The sequence below is a fragment of the Brachyhypopomus gauderio genome, unplaced genomic scaffold (genome assembly GCF_052324685.1).
Source record: "Brachyhypopomus gauderio isolate BG-103 unplaced genomic scaffold, BGAUD_0.2 sc99, whole genome shotgun sequence".
NCBI classification, from domain to species: Eukaryota; Metazoa; Chordata; class Actinopteri; order Gymnotiformes; family Hypopomidae; genus Brachyhypopomus; species Brachyhypopomus gauderio.
In genome coordinates, this window is record NW_027506920.1 from 353,709 (window position 1) to 373,780 (window position 20,072).

General features: G+C 39.4%; 1 protein-coding gene across 4 annotated transcripts; it reads left to right on the forward strand.

Annotated features, from left to right (window-relative positions):
- Nucleotides 1-76: 76 nt before the first annotated feature.
- Nucleotides 77-16,941, forward strand: asb6 (ankyrin repeat and SOCS box containing 6). 4 transcript variants are annotated; one of them, XM_076992893.1, is made up of 7 exons: nt 77-214; nt 791-920; nt 1,001-1,173; nt 2,532-2,638; nt 2,722-2,830; nt 2,995-3,081; nt 11,996-16,941. In XM_076992893.1, exons 2-7 carry the CDS (start codon nt 814-816, stop codon nt 12,724-12,726), a joined length of 1,314 nt encoding a protein of 437 aa, XP_076849008.1. In that variant the 5' UTR covers nt 77-214; nt 791-813; the 3' UTR covers nt 12,727-16,941. The 4 variants fall into 4 exon arrangements, with proteins under 4 accessions (XP_076849008.1, XP_076849009.1, XP_076849006.1 ...); XM_076992894.1 differs by having other exon boundaries at nt 119-236; XM_076992891.1 differs by having other exon boundaries at nt 201-342.
- Nucleotides 16,942-20,072: the final 3,131 nt, after the last annotated feature.

Genomic DNA, 20,072 nt, shown 5'->3' on the forward strand with positions numbered 1-20,072 from the left:
TATCACAGATGGTCCACTGCTCCAGTTTGACTGCGCTGCTCGTATTTGCTGCTAACTTCCGGGAACTATTGACAGGCTCCACGATCCGCCATTGCTGTAATCAAACGGGTCCATTGGAGTGAACGGAGATGTCGCGGCTCTGGAGTCACCTACTGAAAGATCACACTACTTTAACGCCTGAGCAGAACGGACTGCATTGAAATCCACTGCTTAAGTACGGCATTTCGGATTCAGCTGTAAGACTTATCGGAAATTACGTTCAGTTTCGCGCATGCGTAGTCCAAATCGGGTATTGACTGAGGAAATGAAGGAAATTTAGCGGTACATCCTGATTTGCCCCGTGTACGTTATTTTAAAATTTAAAAATGTATATGTATATATATATATTTAATGATTTTCAAAATATGAATGTGGACGATAATGATGCCGGCGATGATTTGGTTCAATAATATGGAAATAGTTTCTGCAAATGTGTGTTTCTAGGCTTGTTTTAAAGCAACAAACCTTGAACCCATCTGGCTTGCTAGTTAGCTAACTAGGTTGTTAGCTTAGTTTACCTGGACGGCGCTAGTAACGTTAGCTGACTAGCAAGCTGTTTTTAGCAGCCTTCAATCTGTTGAATTTGTGGTCGTTTCATGGTTTGTCTTATTTGCGACAACTAGTCTAGTATACTTATCAGCCTATCATTATCTTAGAATTCTAGCTAACAGTTTAACGTTAGCATATTGACCCTTTCTGTATAACCATTTAGAGTTATTGTTGCTTTCTTTGCTGAATTTGTCTGTTTCAGTGTGAAAAAACACAATAGAGAGAATGCCCTTTTTGCACGGCTTCAGACGAATAATTTACGAATACCAACCCCTTGTGGATGCAGTGATGTGCATTGTAGGAACGAAGGAAGAGGAAACAAACCCCAACAGGTATATTTAGTCACTTGTATATATTTATTTATGTACATTTACACACGCAACTAAAAGTATGCTTATTTTATAATGTACAGGTTAAGGGGTGATGAAGATGTTTGTAAATCTCTGATGGAGCTACTTGATAAAGAGTCACAGTCATTTGTATTTACGGAGGGAATTAGCTACTCTCTTTTTAAAGTGGCAGAACTTGGGAGAGTGAATCCTGCCAAAGTGCTTTTACGTTATGGAGCAGACCTAAACTTTGAAGGTGAGTTGTCTGTCCGTCTGTCTAATTTATTCAAATAACTTTATTAAGTAGTTACATAACCGCTCTGCTCAGCTGTATGCAAATACCATTTCTATATACCACAGGTGTCAAACTCAAGGCCTGTGTCATTTTATGTGGCCTGCAAGAGCTTAAAAGCCTAATTATCCTAATTTATTATTTTTTAAAAAGTCAAATACATGCAGTGACCAAAAACTACATTTCCCATAATTGTTACCCGCGAAGGGACGGCATCTCAACACTGCAGTGTTTACATATCGATGAGATTTTCCCCAATAAGTGTAATTGAGAAATATAAATAATGATCCCAAAATGCACAGGAAGAGAAACCTTGATTCAGATTGAAGGGTGTTTCAAGAAAGACGGGAAAGCGAATACGTTTGTGCTTCAAGGAGAAAACCCAGTATGTCTTTTGTGTTACGGGTGGCAGTTGTCAAAGAGTAAAATCTACGTCGGTATTTTTAGACCAAACACGGAGATAAGTATGCCAAAATTAGGCATCAAGAACCACAAATGGCCAAACTGCGATCGCAACAGAATGTGTTCACAACCACATACCATGTAGCAGTAAAAGCTACCTTTGTTGTGGCTGTGGCTTTTTCAGAGGGAGCATTTTTGAAGCCCAATTGCTATTTTCAGTTATTTGACATTTCAGGTTTTGAACAAATTAAATGTGATATATTTGATGATATTTTCTTTATTCACTTGGATAGTTTGATCGTTGATTGATGGAGTAATGTGGATTTCACAACCCAGAAAATTTTAAGGATTTATGTTATAATAACGAGCAAACACATTTTTTTACATCTATACAAATATATCTGTAATATTTGTAACTTGAATAAGTAATAAATTCAGTCATTTAACATTAAGAAGTAGTTACATTTATCAGTTACATATGGCCCTCTGTGGGCAACAATTATGCCGATGTGGCCCACGGTGAAAATGAGTTTGACACCCCTGCTATATACGGATGTATTTTTATTTGCTTGTTTAAGCTATGTAAGACATTTATTTTTCCTGTATAAGCATCAAGTATTAATCTGACAGAACCGCAACAGCTCTAGAATTAGAATTACACATTAAGCTGTCTAGATTGATATTTGATGACCGTTAAAAGGACCACGTAGTAGAAGTTGTTCTGAACCACGTAGTAGTTGTTCTGAACACGTGCTGTTGTAGAAACACAGATGTCCATGTAAATTATATATATTTTTGTTCATAATTGACACATCAGATTATCAGATTAATTATCAGAATTCATAGATGACAGTAGGAAGAGGCCCTTTCATTAAAAGACTAGTCACTTGTCTTCATCCTTATGGTCTTATTCCTAACAGATCCCGTGTCTTACTACACCCCCCTGCACATTGCAGTTCTGAGGAATAGGCCACTCATGGTGCAAATGCTGGTTGAACACGGGGCGATAATTGACAAAAGGGACAGAGTAAGTGTATTAGGATATTTTAGAAGCCACTTTAAAAGCATACTGTGTTTTTTTAACCCAGTGGTTTTCCGTTACACTTGTAGATTCACGAAAGTAGTCCTTTGGACCTTGCCAGTGAGGAAGCAGACAGACTCTCTTGCCTGTGTATGCTTTTGGATCTTGGAGCTAATATTAATGCCAAAGACAAGAATGGTACTTTTAAACTGACAAAAAATTAACCACTGTGTAAAATATATTACAATTACCATCTACACTACTTTTTTCATAATACTGTTATAAGTTTGTCAGAGAGATTGACTGGGTTTTCTACCATGATCTCATTAGAATCGGTAAGCAGTTTGTATTTTTCCTTACAGGCAAGACTGCCTTGCTCCATGCTTTGGCATGCAGTGATGGTTTGACAGTCAATAACACGGACAACATTCAGCTACTGCTTGAGAGAGGTATTTTATTGCATTAATTTTCTTTAAAAGTGATTAATTAACCTTTTGAACATGTGTATAATATGGCCACAGCTATGTCTGTCTTTAACATTACTGGCTGTATTTACTGAATTTGGAAAACTGCACCTGAAACCTGGAACATGCAGAACATTCTTAAGCCAAATTTTTTATTCTCAGGTCAATTAAAACATTTTATTTCATCATGTTCACTTATAACTGTTCTTGTTTTAGTTTATTTTATTATTTAGTTGTTTTTTTTAGGTTTTGCATTTGTAATATTTTAATTTCATTTTAATAATTTGGTAGTTTTATTGTTCCATTCATCATGATATTAACTTAAGTTTCTTATTGGTACTTGTCTTTTATTTTCTATGTTTTTGGGAAAAAAATATCACTAGACCTGGACACATTATTGGTGATGATACCTGAGACCACTGGGTGTTTTGAGACCTTTGCAAATATTAGAAACCCTCTTTCAAATGACCTAGATCAGGAGTGACCAACCTGCGGTTCTTTGCCTGGTTTCATGTGGCTCCCAAGCCGGCCCGCACTCTCACCAGCACAAACGATCTGTGCCATCGCCCAGTTACATTATCAGCTCTGAGGGCGACAGACTGCTACAGCTTCGTGGTGCACGGTTTGATGACAGTAGAGAAGTATGAAAAAGGCATTCGTGTGAGGGACTTAAACGTGCCCATGTGTATGTTGTGGCTCTTTGCTGTAACACAGTAAAAAAAAGTGGCTCTTGGTCTCTGATGGGTTGGCCACCCCTGACCTAAATTGTCCTGGGTGATCTCTGAGATATTTCAATATCTTTCCGCATTTGAATTACACTTGAAAAGTTTACAGTGGGGGAAATAAGTATTTAGTCAGTCACCAATTGTGCAAGTTCTCCCACTTAAAAAGATGAGAGAGGCCTGTAATTGACATCATAGGTAGACCTCAACTATGAGAGACAAAATCAAAAAAAAAAATTGAGAAAATCATTTTGTCTGACTTTTAAAGAATTTATTTGCAAATAATGGTGGAAAATAAGTATTTGGTCAATAACAAAAGTTCATCTCAATACTTTGTTGTATATCCTCTGTTGGCAATGACAGAGGTCAAACGTTTTCTGTAAGTCTTCACAAGGTTGGCACACACTGTTGCTGGTATGTTGGCCCATTCCTCCATGCAGATCTCCTCTAGAGCAGTGATGTTTTGGGGCTGTCGGCGGGCAACACGGACTTTTAACTCCCTCCAAATGTTTTCGATGGGGTTGAGATCGGGAGACTGGCTAGGCCACTCCAGGACTTTGAAATGTTTCTTACGAAGCCACTCCTTTGTTGCCCTGGCAGTGTGCTTGGGATCATTGTCATGCTGAAAGACCCAGCCACGTTTCATCTTCATTGCCCTTGCTGATGGAAGGAGGTTTCACAATACATGGCCCCATTCATTCTTTCATGTACACGGGCCAGTCGTCCTGGTCCCTTTGCAGAGAAACAGCCCCAAAGCATGATGTTGCCACCCCCATGCTTCACAGTTGGTATGGTGTTCTTTGGATGCAACTCAGCATTCACTGTCCTCCAAACACGACGAGTTGTGTTTTTACCAAATAGTTCTACTTTGGTTTCATCTGACCATATGACATTCTCCCAATACTCTTCTGGAACATCCAAATGCTCTCTAGCAAACTTCAGACGTGCCTGGATATAGACTGGATTAAGCAGGGGGATACGTCTGGCACTGAAAGATCTGAGTCCCTGGCATCGTAGTGTGTTGCTGATGGTAGCCTTTGTAACGTTGGTCCCAGCTTTCTGCAGGTCATTCACTAGATCCCCCCTTGTGGTTCTGGGATTTTTCCTCACCGTTCTTGTGATCATTTTGACCCCACGGGCTGAGATCTTGCGTGGAGCCCCAGATCAAGGGAGATTAGTAGTGGTCTTGTACAGTTGTGATCAAATTTATTCAACCCCCACTGAAATAAAGTGTTTTGGCCAGTTTGACATTGATTTTGATCATTTCAGTCATCTTATTTACAATTATATCAAAGAGGCACTTATAAATTAGACAAACATAACATAATATTTATGATGGAATAACCACAAATGTCTTTACTGTGCTCACATCATTATCAGTTTTATTCAACCCCCTAGTGACATTATTTTTTAGTACTTAGTACAACATCCTTTTCCAGTTATGACAGCTTTCAAGCGTGAAGCATAGCTTGACACAAGTGTCTTGCAGCGACCTATGGGTATCTTAGCCCATTCTTCATGGGCAAAAGCCTCCAGTTCAGTCACATTCTTAGGCTTGCGCACTGCAACTGCCTTCTTTAGGTCCCACCAGAGGTTCTCAATTGGATTTAAGTCTGGTGATTGCGATGGCCACTCTAGAATGTTCCAGCCTTTCATGTTCAACCATGCTCTAGTGGACTTGGATGTGTGCTTCGGATCATTGTCCTGTTGGAAGGTCCAACGTCTCCCAAGCCGCAGGTTTGTGACTGACTCCATCACATTTTCCTCCAAGATCTCCTGGTACTGAAGGGAATTCATGGTACCCTGCACACGTTGAAGCTTTCCTGTACCATTAGAAGCAAAACAGCCCCAAAGCATAATTGACCCCCCGCCATGCTTCACAGTAGGCAAGGTGTTCTTTTGTTCATAAGCCTGGTTCTTCCTTCTCCAAACATAGCGCTGGTCCATTGTCCCAAACAGTTCTAATTTAGTTTCATCTGACCACAGTACACTGTTCCAAAACCTTTGTGGCTTGTCCACATGACTTTTGGCATACTGCAGTCGACTTTTCTTGTTCTTTGGAGTCAGCAAGGGGGTGCGTCTGGGCGTTCTGGCATGGAGGTCTTCGTTATGCAGTGCGCACCTTATTGTCTGAGCTGAAACTTCAGTGCCCACATCTGACAGGTCTTTTTTCAGTTCCTTAGCAGTCACACGGGGATTTTTCTCCACATTACGCTTCAGGTAGCGCACAGCAGTCGCGGTCAGGATCTTCTTTCTGCCACGACCAGGTAACGTTTCCACTGTGCCCTTTAACTTGAACTTGCGAATGATACTTCCGATAGTGTCTCTTGGAATATTTAACAACTTCGCAATCTTTTTATATCCATTGCCATTCTTGTGAAGAGCAATAACCTCTTCTCTTGTCTTCTGGGACCATTCTCTTGCCTTCACCATGCTTGGAAACACACCAGTAGATGTCTAGAAGGAGCTGAGTATCACAGTCCTTTTAAATCTGCCTAATTGGTGCTTATCATGCTTGATTGCTGCTCGTTGACATCCACAGTTGTTTTCAATACCTGATGGAAAACACTGGAATGAACCTCTGTTCTTAGGAGTGGTAGTCGTAAAGGGGTTGAATAATTGTGTCAATGAAGAAATCACAAAAAGGCCATTTAATACTTTATGACAAAAAAAAATTGATGCTATCTTAGTTGCATTTAGTTCTTTAACAAGTCCTTGTAAGATTTCATTATGAACACAATTACAAATGTGCACTGAATTCCATAAAACCCTTCGCAGCATTGGGGGTTGAATAAATTTGATCACAACTGTAGGTCTTCCATTTTCTGATTATTGCTCCCACAGTAGATTTCTTCACACCAAGCTGCTTGCCTATTGCAGATTCAGTCTTCCCAGCCTGGTGCAGGTCTACAATTCGGTTTCTGGTGTCCTCCGACAGCTCTTTCGTTTTCACCATAGTGGAGTTTGGAGTGTGACTGTTTGAGGTTGTGGGCAGGTGTCTTTTATACTGTTAACGACTTCAAACAGGTGCCATTAATACAGGTAATGAGTGGGGGAAAGAGGAGCCTCTTAAAAAAGAAGTTACAGGTCTGTGACAGCCAGAAATCTTGCTTGTTTGTAGGTGACCAAATACTTATTTTCCACCATTATTTGCAAATAAATTCTTTAAAAGTCATACAAAATGATTTTTTCAATTTTTTTTCACATTTTTTCTCTCATAGTTGAGGTCTACCTATGATGTCAATTACCGGCCTCTCTCATCTTTTTAAGTGGGAGAATTTGCACAATTGGTGACTGACTAAATACTTATTTTCCCCACTGTATGCTATTAAATTATTGGATTTATATTCACTTATGACTGGATGAGTGTGAAGGCATTTTGAAACTGCAAACTCAAAATGAATCCATCATTACTAGTTGCTTACTACATGCTCTACTACGTGGTCCTTTTAACGGTCATCAAATATCAATCTAGACAGCTTAATGTGTAATTCTAATTCTAGAGCTGTTGCGGTTCTGTCATAGATTAATACTTGCTGCTTATGAAAAAGGCATTCGTGTGAGGGACTTAGCATTGGAATTCAACTTGATGGTTGAGAATGGATTAATCTATTTTCAGTTATTTTCTTATGGGGAAAATTGATTCGGAACTCTACTGCATCGCTTCTCAACGCTCCTTCCGGAACGAATTAGGGTCGAGTTCCGGGGTTCTACTGTATGAAGATGAACAGAGGACTCTTTTTAACAGAGTAGGCAGCCCTAGCCCGGCACCCGGGGAGCAGTTGGGGTTAGGTGCCTTGCTCAAGGGCACCTCAGTCATGGCCTCAGGCCTGGGAATCGAACACATTACCCTCTGGTCACAAGACCGGTTCCCTAACCACCAGACCATGACTGGCCCGACACTGTTTGTGTGTGACATTTACAATAAATCTGAGCAGATTTCTCTTGCTCTGTGTGTGTGTGTGTGTGTGTGTGTGTGAGAGAGAGAGAGAGAGAGAGAGGAAGGGATGGGTGATGTTTAAGCGTGCCCATGTGTATGATGTGGCTCTTTGCTGTAACACAGTAAAAAAAAAGTGGCTCTTGGTCTCTGATGGGTTGGCCACCCCTGACCTAAATTGTCTGGGTGATCTCTGAGATATTTCAATATCTTTCTGAATTTGAATTACACTTGAATTGTTTATGCTATTAAATTATTGGATTTATATTCACTTATGACTGGATGAGTGTGAAGGCATTTTGAAACTGCAAACTCAAAATGAATCCATCATTACTAGTTGCTTAGAGATTCTGATGAAGGAATGAACTAAAGATAAATGTTAGATGACATGTCTATCGTCTACATAGAAATAGAAGAAACCTTTGCTATGTTTACAACATGGTTACTAAGCCACTTTTTTGTCAATTCTTGTTCTTTTGAATTATATATATATATTTTTGTAAATGCGCCATATTTTGTTAATTGTGGTTTTTCACCGCAATTGAAATTTGTCCTCCGCTTTTTACCCATCTGTGCAGTTAGAACACACACACACACACACACACTAGTGATTACTAGGGGGCTGTGGTGCACATGTGCCCAGAGTGGTGGGCAGCCCTAGCCCGGCGCCCGGGGAGCAGTTGGGGTTAGGTGCTTTGCTCAAGGGCACCTCAGTTATGGCCTCAGGTCTGGGAATCTAACCTACGACCCTCCGGTCACAAGACCAGTTCACTACCACCAGGCCATGACTGCCAGCATTTTGGCAGATATGCTGAACTGTGTCAGGAACTATAAGTTGGTTTATAAACCTTCATCTTATACCTAAAGTTGCTTGTGCTCATCAGAGACACACCACCCGCATACAATTTTTTTATGCCTTCCCTAAAGGATTTTTCAACCTGTTCTCGTTTTGTCAGCTTTCAAGATCAATACATCAAACTTGTTGTGCATGATGTGAGGATTATTTGAAATTACACATGCTTTTCACATCTCTGTCTCTCTTCTATTCCTTCTTTTTTACCCCTTGTTTTTCACCTACTTAAATTTTAACTTAAACTCTCAAAGGAATGCATTGATTTTAGAACTCCTTCAGCAGTAAAGTAAAACAGCATATAGTCTAGAATCTGAATAGAGATTCACACTCTGAATCTGAATAGAGACACCTTTTTACTCTTGCCTCATACATAAAAGATTCTAAATTATAGAGGGTGCAAGGTTTAAGAGAAGTGGATGTCTTTCATAAGCTTTGCAAGCAAAAGTTTTGTGAATTTGTATGAGGAAGAACCAAATTCAGAAACACTTTGCTAGCACAGCTGATGAAGGATCTCTGTCCAAATGTCCTGTTTCTCTCTACATCATCTATAATACACTACAGTTATTCACCTGGAACCAAAGAGATTAAGATTAAGAGCAGATTTTAGCAGGATCTGTTATTTCATACATCAGGGAATACAGTATTTGTGGCTTTTTCTTCTTAAAGTAAAATATCAAATTTAAATCCTTGAAATAAATCCTTGAGTGACTTGATAGCAAAAAATTATTGATGCAGTTTCTTTACTTCAAAAATTTAGTATCTATATGTCTGTGATCCTATATCCCATCCTTACATGAAATGTTTGCACGAGACACGATATTGGGTTCACGAGAACGAGACGAGATTTTAAGAACACTAAAATGACAAATTATATGACTGGACAAAAGACTTATTTAACTGAGTTAAACATGCATTTTAAAATGTTTTATTATAACTCTTAACATGCATGATGTAAGCATGAACTTTTAATAAACTTCTTCCTCTCCAAATTGAAATTAAAATAAAAGTTCATGAAAGTTAAAATAAATAAAAATATTTCTCCTTTTTTCAAGCGCAAACAATATTACAGTGAGTCCCCCGCGTAACGACGGGGTTAGAGACTGACAAGTCCATCGTAAAGGAGCTTTCGTCGTCAAACGTGACCCTAGATTTAGATACGCTTTAATCGTTAATACAGTATAGAAAAAAAACAATGTTCTCTTGCACAACACCCCACAACACTCCACTGTGCTGCCACTGCTCCTCCGTGCACTGCGCGAAATAAAAAGTCGGTTGTAAGTCTGGTCCGTCGTTAACCAGACCCGTCGTTAAGAGGGGACTCACTGTATTATGTGCAAAATAAAAAGTTCTTCTCTGTCAATACAGAGTGCAAATGGTGCAAACAGCCTGACCAAGTTTGTCACTGAATTTGCTGCAACTATGTTCATTTTTAAGAATATTAGCATGTCCACATATTAGCATATTAGCATCCCCACACTGCTCCCGATATCCTGTCTCAACTTGCCAAAGCGTGCCTTTCTGTCCCTGCTACCTCTGTTCCAAGTGAGATATGTTGATTTGAGTATTGAGCTGTGGTGGTGCTGTAAATATCTCTGTATCGTGCTCGTATTGGCCGCGGTGTACGGCATTATTTTCATACAATGTTTGTATATGGTCCGTGTCTTATCAGTCACTCTCTTGCCATTTATCATTTCTGCCGGGTACTCAAAATGCTGCCAAACAAACGATTTGAAAGTGGCGGGTGCATCTTCAGTAGTAATACCTGTATTTTCTGACGTCATTCTGTCTGCTTGCTAGATCACACATCTTGCGAGACAGATTTCTTATGCGACGAGAAATCTCGCTGAGTTACATCTGGCGAGATCTCGTGACACCCATATTAATCATTGCATCATTGATTCTGTATTTGTACATCTGTAGAAGGCCAGGAACATAATTCCAAATTTACCTTTTGCTGTTTTTTTTTTGTTTTGTTTTGTTTTTTAATGTATATTTGCATATTTTGCCTTCACTAGAAACTGCGACAGATTGAGCAGTTTCTAGTGAAGACAATAGACATTTGAGTCTATCTTGAACAATCTGTACCATTATGCTTGGTGATCTGCAGAGGCAGGAGAGGTTCACACACCAGTGTGCTTATGTATAACTAGGGAGATCATGAAGACAATAGACATTTGAGTCTATCTTGAACAATCTGTACCATTATGCTTGGTGATCTGCAGAGGCAGGAGAGGTTCACACACCAGTGTGCTTATGTATAACTAGGGAGATCATGTAGTCAAGTCATTTGCTATTTTATAGCTGGCAAAGTAGCTGGTTTGCTAACAGTGTGAGATTGATTGTACAAAGAAATTCTTGTCACGTTTATTGGCAGATACCATTTTTAGATCTAAGCATTAGGCATTATAGAAAATATACATACAATTGTTTTTCAAACAAATGAATTGACTGAATGAACAAATATTCACTTTGAGATAGTATAGTAGTAATGAATGGGATAGAATTAGTAGTAATATATTGCTCTATACTATTTTCAAAAACTGCTTTCACACAAATGTTCAGGCTGACTCCATGAACTGTAAAGGTTGGGGAAAGTAGGAACTGGCAAATAAATTCCTAAATCATTAATTGCTATTTATATCAACAGTCACGATCATTACACCATTTTTAAAATAATGTTTAACAATGTTTAAAATAACTGTTAAAATTAGATAATCCGTACTGAAATGTTTTCATGTATTGAAAAACACCTGAGAAATAAAACGGTCACTTGAAAATATCCTGCACCCCTTTCTAAAATAATTAGAAATTAATTCATATTTGTTCCCTTTTCTATATTATTGCACTTTAATGAAGCGAATGTATTTATTTTCCACATGAAAAATCATGTTGCTTTATAAACTGATTTTGTTGTTGGAAAAAATAATCTCAAGATAAAGATGTATTTTCATGATTCCATATATAGTCAAATTTTATGAAATGTGAAATGGCCTCATTTGAGCAAATTTACATTAACTATGCACAATACATTCTGGAATCGTCTGAGAGAAAACGGGGTCACCAGTGTACAATTAGGGAAATGCGGATATCCCTTGTTGAATGGAAAAACCTTTTGTTCCTTTAAACACCATCATTTGTCAGAGAACACTAACACAATGTCATTATGCACTAGGGTGTAATGGCAATGTTCTTACCAATATGCTAACAGTAGAGTAACTTAAATGCATTTTATAATATTCGTATATATACAAATTATATTAAATATAGTCCTGCATGTTAGTTACCACAGTAATGGTAGTTTCATTACAGTAGTAATGAAAATGATACCTTCAAGATTTCTAAATACCCTGATATACCATGAACTCACGTGTGTTTGCTTCTCTGTAGGTGCTGATGTGCATGCCACCACTCATGATGGTGAGAGCCCCTTATCCTCACTTGTGTTTCTAGTAAAAGAGGCCCTAGAGAGTAATGTGGAAGATGCAGCAGTAGTTGGACATTTCTGTATCAGAGTTGCCAACCTTCTCCTGGACCATGGGGCTGACCCTAGCTGCTGTTTGAACACCAGTGATGGAGAGGAATGGGAACCTTCTTTGACCTACACTATCTTGGAACACTTTGACTTGCTCTTCCCTCTAGCTGTGGTTCTTCTTCAGCGAGGTTCTTCATTCTTCTGTTCTCACCACAGCACATCATGCTGGACAGGATACAACCTGATTTTCTCTAGGCTGAAAGAAACTCTCCATGAATCTCTAGATACTGTGATTGTGGCTGACCTACTGGCTAAAGCTGAAGTGCTAATAGAGATTGCTCAGGTGTGCTCCCCACATTTTCCTCCTTTTCCTTCCCATTCTGTGATGTCTATGCCAGGGAAAGAGTCAATCCCCCTTCCATTGCTGGAACTACAAAAACGGCTCAGAGAGCAGGAAGCCCAACCACTCCCACTTCGCAGTCTCTGCAGGGTCCATATCCGCCACTGTTTGCAACCCTGGCCCCTAGACAGGAAAATTAAGTCCTTGCCTCTGCCAGACAGACTGAAGGATTATCTGATGCCAGACCATAGTCTAACATGTAGACCAGGGTGGGATATTTTCAAGCCCCTCTCTACACTTCACTAGAAAATATGAGAGAGACAGAGTATGTTATTGTAAATACTGTCATGTCCTGGCTTGTCTTGGAAGTAAATGAGCACCCATTTTTATGTTTAGAAGAGTGAATAAATAGTTCTGACCAGTCTGTTGTGACCATTTCTCTGTATTTCTGGCATTCATTTCTCTCTCTCTCTCTCTCTCTCTCTCTCTCTCTCTCTCTCTCTCTCTCTCTCTCTCTCTCTCTCTCTCTCTCTCTCTCTCTCTGTGTGTGTGTGTGTGTGTGTGTGTGTGTGTGTGTGTGTGTGTGTGTGTGTGTGTGTGTGTGTGTACTCTCGCACAAATATATGATTGTTTTCCCCATTCAAGTGTAAATACACAGACTAATTAAGCTGGAGATCCAATAACGTAGTAGGCAATCATGCAATGTAGAGTCAGCTTCACTTGACTCAGTGTGAGTGAATGAGAGACATAAAGACTATGTATAGCTATATATGGGGTTGTTGTTAAAATAATACAATTTGGCTGTAACCAGCTGCAATAAATTATCTGAATGCAAGCTATTGTTTACAAGAATAATTTTTATTACTGACACTAGGAAATGCTGCAGGCATTTATCTACATGATCATTTATGCAGTAACTTAACTGTTGTCGTATATGTATAATTGACGAGTGCCTTAGGGAGACCTGTTGTCTTTTAACAGATTGATGTAGTTAAAACATTGATGTGCTTAAAATTTCCATGTAAATATCTAATATAGTATCATTCTTTGTTGGTAGAAAATCTCATTCTGCTTAAATGTTGGGTTGTTCCCATATTGTATTCAGGTATGCCTTTGTGTTGTTAAATGCATCAAACCAGTCCTCATACAATTACAGGGTTCCCGCGGGGTCTTAAAAAGTCTTAAAATGTCTGAAATTAAAAACTTTAAATTTAAGGCCTTAAAAGACTTTCATCCAAGGTCTTAAATTTAATTTAGTCAGGTCTTAAAATTTTACCTTAGTTAATTTTAGAAAAGTAGTTTAATCGAAACGTCCGGAAGTCAGTTCTGTGTTGTCTGTGTTTGTGCGGGGCTACAGGTGTTGGTACGTGTTAATTAATTAAACTACAAAACCCATAATAACCGCAGGCAGGAAACGGCCCTTTTCACGAAAAGCCTTCACGCAATTTTGTGCCTCATCCCCGCCGTCTTCGCTATCGTCAGTGCCGGGTCCCGCCGGACTCCACCGCAGTATCACTAGTGCTTCGGCTAATGATATTCGGGCTACATTAGGATAGAGTGACGGCAATGTTCCCTGGTTCGAATATCGCGAGAAAGTTTTCGTGTGGACTAAACAAATCGCATATATAGCTAGATTTGGCTTGGCAGACTTCATCAAGAGAGAGTTGATACGCTCTTACCGGGCCGTATGTGTTAATGTTCGATGAAAGCTTTAATTCAACCACAAAATCCAAACAGCTGGATCTTCATGTTCGGTTCTGGAGCAATGGATATGTGCAATCGAGGTACATGGGCTCTCATTTCATGGGCCATGAAACAGCGCAGGATCTACCAAAACTTATCAAAGTAAGTGATCCTTACTTATGCTCCACAGTCTTCTTTTTTAATGTGTTAACCATTTATACAATTAGGCTACAATACAAAAACATCTCAGAACCATGTACTGTCCATGGCATTGAGTTAGAGAAATGTTTCAATGCATGCTAAATCCCAGCTAGAGGAAATAAAAATATATTTACTGTGTTAAATCATGTAAAATGTAAAAAAAAAAAACTATGCCCTGTAGATGGGTTATGTCATGTTTTGAAACATGTTCCATTGTCCCATGCTCTGTTTCATGGATTGCACATGGTTTTATTTACATTGTACTGATGTATTGCCTTTTAGTGGGCATATATACATAGGGTAAAAACAGGTAGTGTGTCCCAACGTTTTCAATGTTAACATTCAAATTCATATTCAGCATGGCTAGACAAAGTAAGTTGGTTTCATCGGGATAATAATATAGAAAAGAAGGTAGGGGGTTAAAAAAGTTTTGTGTGTTTTAAGTAGTGGTGGGACGCGATTAAAAAAATTAATCGAATTAATTACAAGCGTTGTAATTAATTAATCGAAATTAATCGCATTTTAATCGCATTTCAATATTTAACATGAGAAATATTCATTTAAGTTTGAATGATGAATGAATCAATGAACATAATCATAAACCTCAACATCTTGTTTATTTTTCTACCAGTCTACTACACAGACCAATAGATGAGTGCAGAAAACAAAGCAAACAGTTTTCAGAACACTGGAAATTCTGACCAAAAATGTTTAATTTTGGGAGCTTTGCTCATGATATTGGAAGAATAAGAAGTGAAGTAAATCAGATGTTTTTTAATACCATTTTAGATGGTAGACTTTTTCTTTAATTTCCCAGGCTTCTGCCACAGGCATAAAGTCCTCTACACAGGCATCTCCATAGTGCCTAGTGATCTTCTGCATGCTCAAAGCAAATGACTGGATCTTTCATTCATCATCTATAACATGAGCTGTCACACCAAGATAATTCTTGTTGCTAACAGAGGCCCAGTGATCCCCAGTCAGAGCCACATTTAGGGCACTCTTCACAATAACAAAATAATGTGATACGTAAAGTATTGTAATGATCCTTAAGGGATTATTGGGTTACTGTTTCTTTAAGTTAAGTTGTGTGTGCGAGTGGAAAAGTGCGCGAGGAGCGAGAGTGAGAGAGAGAGAGAGAGAGGATTCGGTTATTTTTCTTGAGTGAGTTCGCTTGTATTAATGTTTAAATAAAAGAGACGAGTTGTCAACAGTAAACTGTCCTGGTATTTAACCAACGTTACAGTATAAACGCCTCCGCCGCTCGTGCAAGGTGTGCGGAGTCGCGCGCGTCACTAGCGAAAGTTTAATCAGTCTTAATGGTCCAATGAAGGTAATTTAAAAACCAGGACATTTCTTCACTTAAAAAAACCCGCGACGCCCGGGACAGGATGTGAAATGCGGACGTTTGTTCACCATATCGTACTAGGAATACATTTATCAGCTAAGTGATCATTACTGACCTGCGCGTTAGACCCAACATGTTTTGCGTTGAGGTGGTAACGAAGGGTGGAAGTGCTCCTGTGATAAGCGAACTCCTTCCTACATAAAGTGCAAATAACACTATTTTTGTTTTTACTTCCATCTGGAAGTTTCTTATATTTATATTTCCCATCCACCAGCGTAGCCTCTTCAGTCATCTCCATCATGCTCATCTTATTGTGCGTCCATATAATCTGTATGTCTGGAACTCGCGCACTGAGAAACGGAACACGGTGCAAAAGTGTCTCATGCGTTAAATGCGTTAAAATGCGTTAATTTTTTTAGTGCGTTAATTTTCCTGTAATTAATTAATCGAAATTAACGCGTTAAAGTCCCACCACTAGTTTTAAGATACGGATGGCCTGGGGAACGAAAATTCTGAGCCTTTATTTAATTAGTTAATTTTATAATTTCATTTATTTCAGTAATTTAACCAAAATGTAACATTTAATAAATTTTATCAGCTGCAGGGTGTGAGGATTTTGGTCAAACCATGCCTTAGACATACTTGAAGATAGGCTGAGTCTACATGTTGTTAAATGTATAATGTGTGTATGATTATTTAATTTGATGGTGTACGTCTATCTTTTTATTTCTTATTTTCCATCAAGGAGGTGGAGGCAGAAAACATGCAAGAGGACACAACTGGCACACACAGACTCATATGTGACTGTCACAATGCATGGAGGTGTCACAGGTTCCCCTCACCAAGGAACTCTTAGCATCTGTGGGTGCAGCACGGTCAAAATACTGACTCTTTCTGGATCAGGAATGAATCAGGAAAGAAAAGGAATTCCAGAGCCAGAAAAGAAAGCTGACTGAGCAGTCTTTAGAGGACCTTAAGAAAAGGAAGAAAAGCTTGGAAGACGTGTCCACCTGTCTTGCTAGAGTGGCAAATTCTCTTGCAGAAGAAGCTGAGGGCAAGACTGGATCCAAGATGGCTCAGCTCCTTTCCAAGTCAAATGCTGAGATTGGTACTGAAAAGGAAGAACTCAGAGATATGTAGGGTGAGGTTGTATGTAGATATGCTAGTGTTGTGTTGGTAAGGTTGCTTGGGTTGAGAATGTTACTATTTTGATTATCTGTTTTAATATTGAATTAATGTAATCCTGTAACTAAATTAATCAAAATAAAATGTTTTAAGAGTTTCTGGGATCATTGGATTGTTGTGGTAATATGTTGTGTTGGTCTTAAATTTCACTGAGAATGGTCTTAAAAGGTCTTAAAAAAGTCTTAAATTTAACTCACTGAAACCTGCAAGAACCCTGAATTAATAGCATGGAATTATTCACATATTTATATAAAGATACTGAAATGGGCGTCGTGTGCATTGTACTTTGATTGTGAAACACTGACACAAGGAAAATAAAGCATATATTTTAATTAAGTACTGTAAAAACACTCAAGTACTGTCACCATTACAAAGACGTATTCTATGCATTCTGTTCCACCACCTTAGTTATTCTATGTGGCGTTGTTATTAAAGGTACTCTATAATTGATTTATTCTGTATTTGTTTATTGTTCTTTTCTTAGTATACAGGTATGTGACTTTACTACATCACTTTGACATGGTACCCGCAGGTCCTTAAAAAGTCTTAAAATGTCTTAAATTTTGTTTTACATATTCAAGGTCTAAAAATGTCTTAAAATGTCTGGAATTTTAGGAGGGGAGGCATTAAATAAGTGTGTTGCTCAGTTTTCCTGTTTTATTTTACCGATTTATATCCCACAATAATTATCATTTCCGCAACGGCTGTATACTCCGCCTAATGGCAGTAGTACGTCACCCAACAGGTGGAAACAGCAGACGATGCTTTAGCTGCACAAGCTGCTTTTCTTATTTGAGGGCTGCGGCGGGAACAACAATACAAGGCTCCGATACAGACATGGGTAAATGTCCATTTAGTGAAGTGGCTGGAGGATGAAAAATATTGTGGCTGACTGAAACCTTCCAGTGATTCGTATGAGGCGCGATGTGAACTTGCCGAAAAACATTCAAACTTGGTACAATGGGCTGTAAAGCGCTGGATTCTCATATGAAATCTGAAAAACACAAGCGATATGATAGCACTCGTACGTATTTCCCGGGACGTATTTCACGTCCTGTCCCGGGTTTTTTATTAAGTGAGGAAATGCCCCCCCCTGGTCAACAACTTACAATGTCTGACAAACACTGATCCTCGTGTAGCTCCGGAAGGACTAGAGCGTTTTACTGATCATGTTGATACTCCTCTTCGTACAGCTTTAGATAAGGTTGCACCATTACGATGTACGAGAGCCTCTGAGAGAAAAATAGCGCCATGGTACAACGAGCACCCGTGTAGTCTCAGATGTGCTGCGCTGATCCTGGAGTGTAAATTCAAAGTTAGAAGTGTAGGGGGTCGGCAACCTATGGCACGCTTGCCACCGTTGGCACGCAGAGGCATATTCACTGGCACGCGACACGCTGGACGAGCGGCGGAGGCGTTTATACTTGGCGATCGCGATATAATACTTAATTTGTGTCCATTTACACCTCCCCTCCGCCAACAATTTAAACTCGCTCCCCCCCTGCTCCAAATGTATTAGTTCTTAACCCCCAGGAACTGTCCAAATATAGGCCAATTTCTAATCTGTTATTCATATCCAAAATTTTAGAGAAAGTAGTTTCTTCTCAACTCCCTTCTTACAGACAGAACATGTCTTAAGAGTTATTTCAGTCTGGATTTAGACCCCATCACAGCACTGAAACGGCACTTACTAAAGTACTGAACAATCTCTTAATATCCTCTGATAAAGGACACATTTCTTTTCTGATACTGCTAGACCCCAGTGCTGCTATTGACAGCATTGATCATAATATTTTACTTAATAGGCTGGAGACACTCATTGGCATAAGAGGTCAAGCACTCTCCTGGTTCAGGTCCTACCTGACAGATTGTTACCAATTTGTACTAGTAAATAACGAATGCTCAGAGCATTCTAAGGTAAAATATGGTGTCCCACAAGGATCTGTACTGGGCCCCGTATTATTCTCAATATATATGCTACCACTGGGCACCATCATTCGTAGGCATGGTATTAGCTTCCATTGCTACGCAGATGATACTCAGTTGTATATATCTTCCAATCTGGATGATATCACTACTACTCTCACAGGGTGGCCGCGGGTCCTTAAAAAGTCTTAAATGGTATTAAATTTCATTTTTGTCAAATAAGGCCTTGAAAAGTCTTATTTTGTCTTAAATTTTCAACCACAATGTCTTAAATTTGCGGAGCTAAATTTAGGGATGAATAATTCCGTTAGCGGTGTGTTGAACTTAAATATTGCTCGCAAGTATTTCGGGCTTAACGAGCACCGGTAGTTGTTGGACTGGCGGGATCATAATTTCATGCGGGCTGTATGTACGTTAACGTCTGTTCGGAGAGATAGGGAAATGCAAACTTAGGCAGAAATGGTTGGAAGACCCGACATATTCTTGGTGGCTCAGAGCTGTCACAGATACCAGCGAGGCTCGTCAGCAGCAGCCTGCAATATCTACGTTTTGCCCAACAAGAGAACCATTCAGTCGAGCTCTGCTCAACGTCGCATTCACGCTGTAGGCTAGTGATGTCGTTCGCGAACGATCCGGCTCTAAGAGCCGGCTCTTTGAAGTGAACGATTGGAACCGGCTCCACAATGGGAGCCGTTTTAGGATCCTATTTGGGAGCCGCTTTTTCCTTCAGTATTGCGCTTGTGCTCTGCAAGTGCCACAGTGCCAGTTTTTATTTGTCCTTCGGTGCCTCGCTGTCTCTCCCTCTCCTTGCGTGTATTGCTCTATTTCTGCCAGTGGTAGAGCATACTTGGCGCGTCGCGACCAGCGCGAGGGTCCGTGCGCCGAAAATGACGCAATCGCGGTGGCTCCGCCCCTGCGTGAGGACCCCCGTGCGAAGCGAGGTCGTGCACCTCTTCAGCGCAATGAACAGTTATGTATGGAATAGGTGGAATTCAAGCACTTGTACGTCACTTGCCATTTTCAATATTTCCCAGCACCTTAAACTTAAATATTTATTATACATATACTCGAAATTATTCGAAATTATTCGCTTTTTTATCACATCGATTCAGTCAGAAATCTATTTGTTGTGAATCAAAATACAGTTACATTTTCAAGTACAGCCTACTTTAGCACTTTTCAAACCTGGAGCACAATGCAACAATAATTTTCGTCAGGTAAAATCCTGTTTTTCCCTGTTTTTTAGGGGTGTTTCTTTATACTACCACCCATATCGTTTCAGACAACACTGCAAAGAACTTCTCCACTG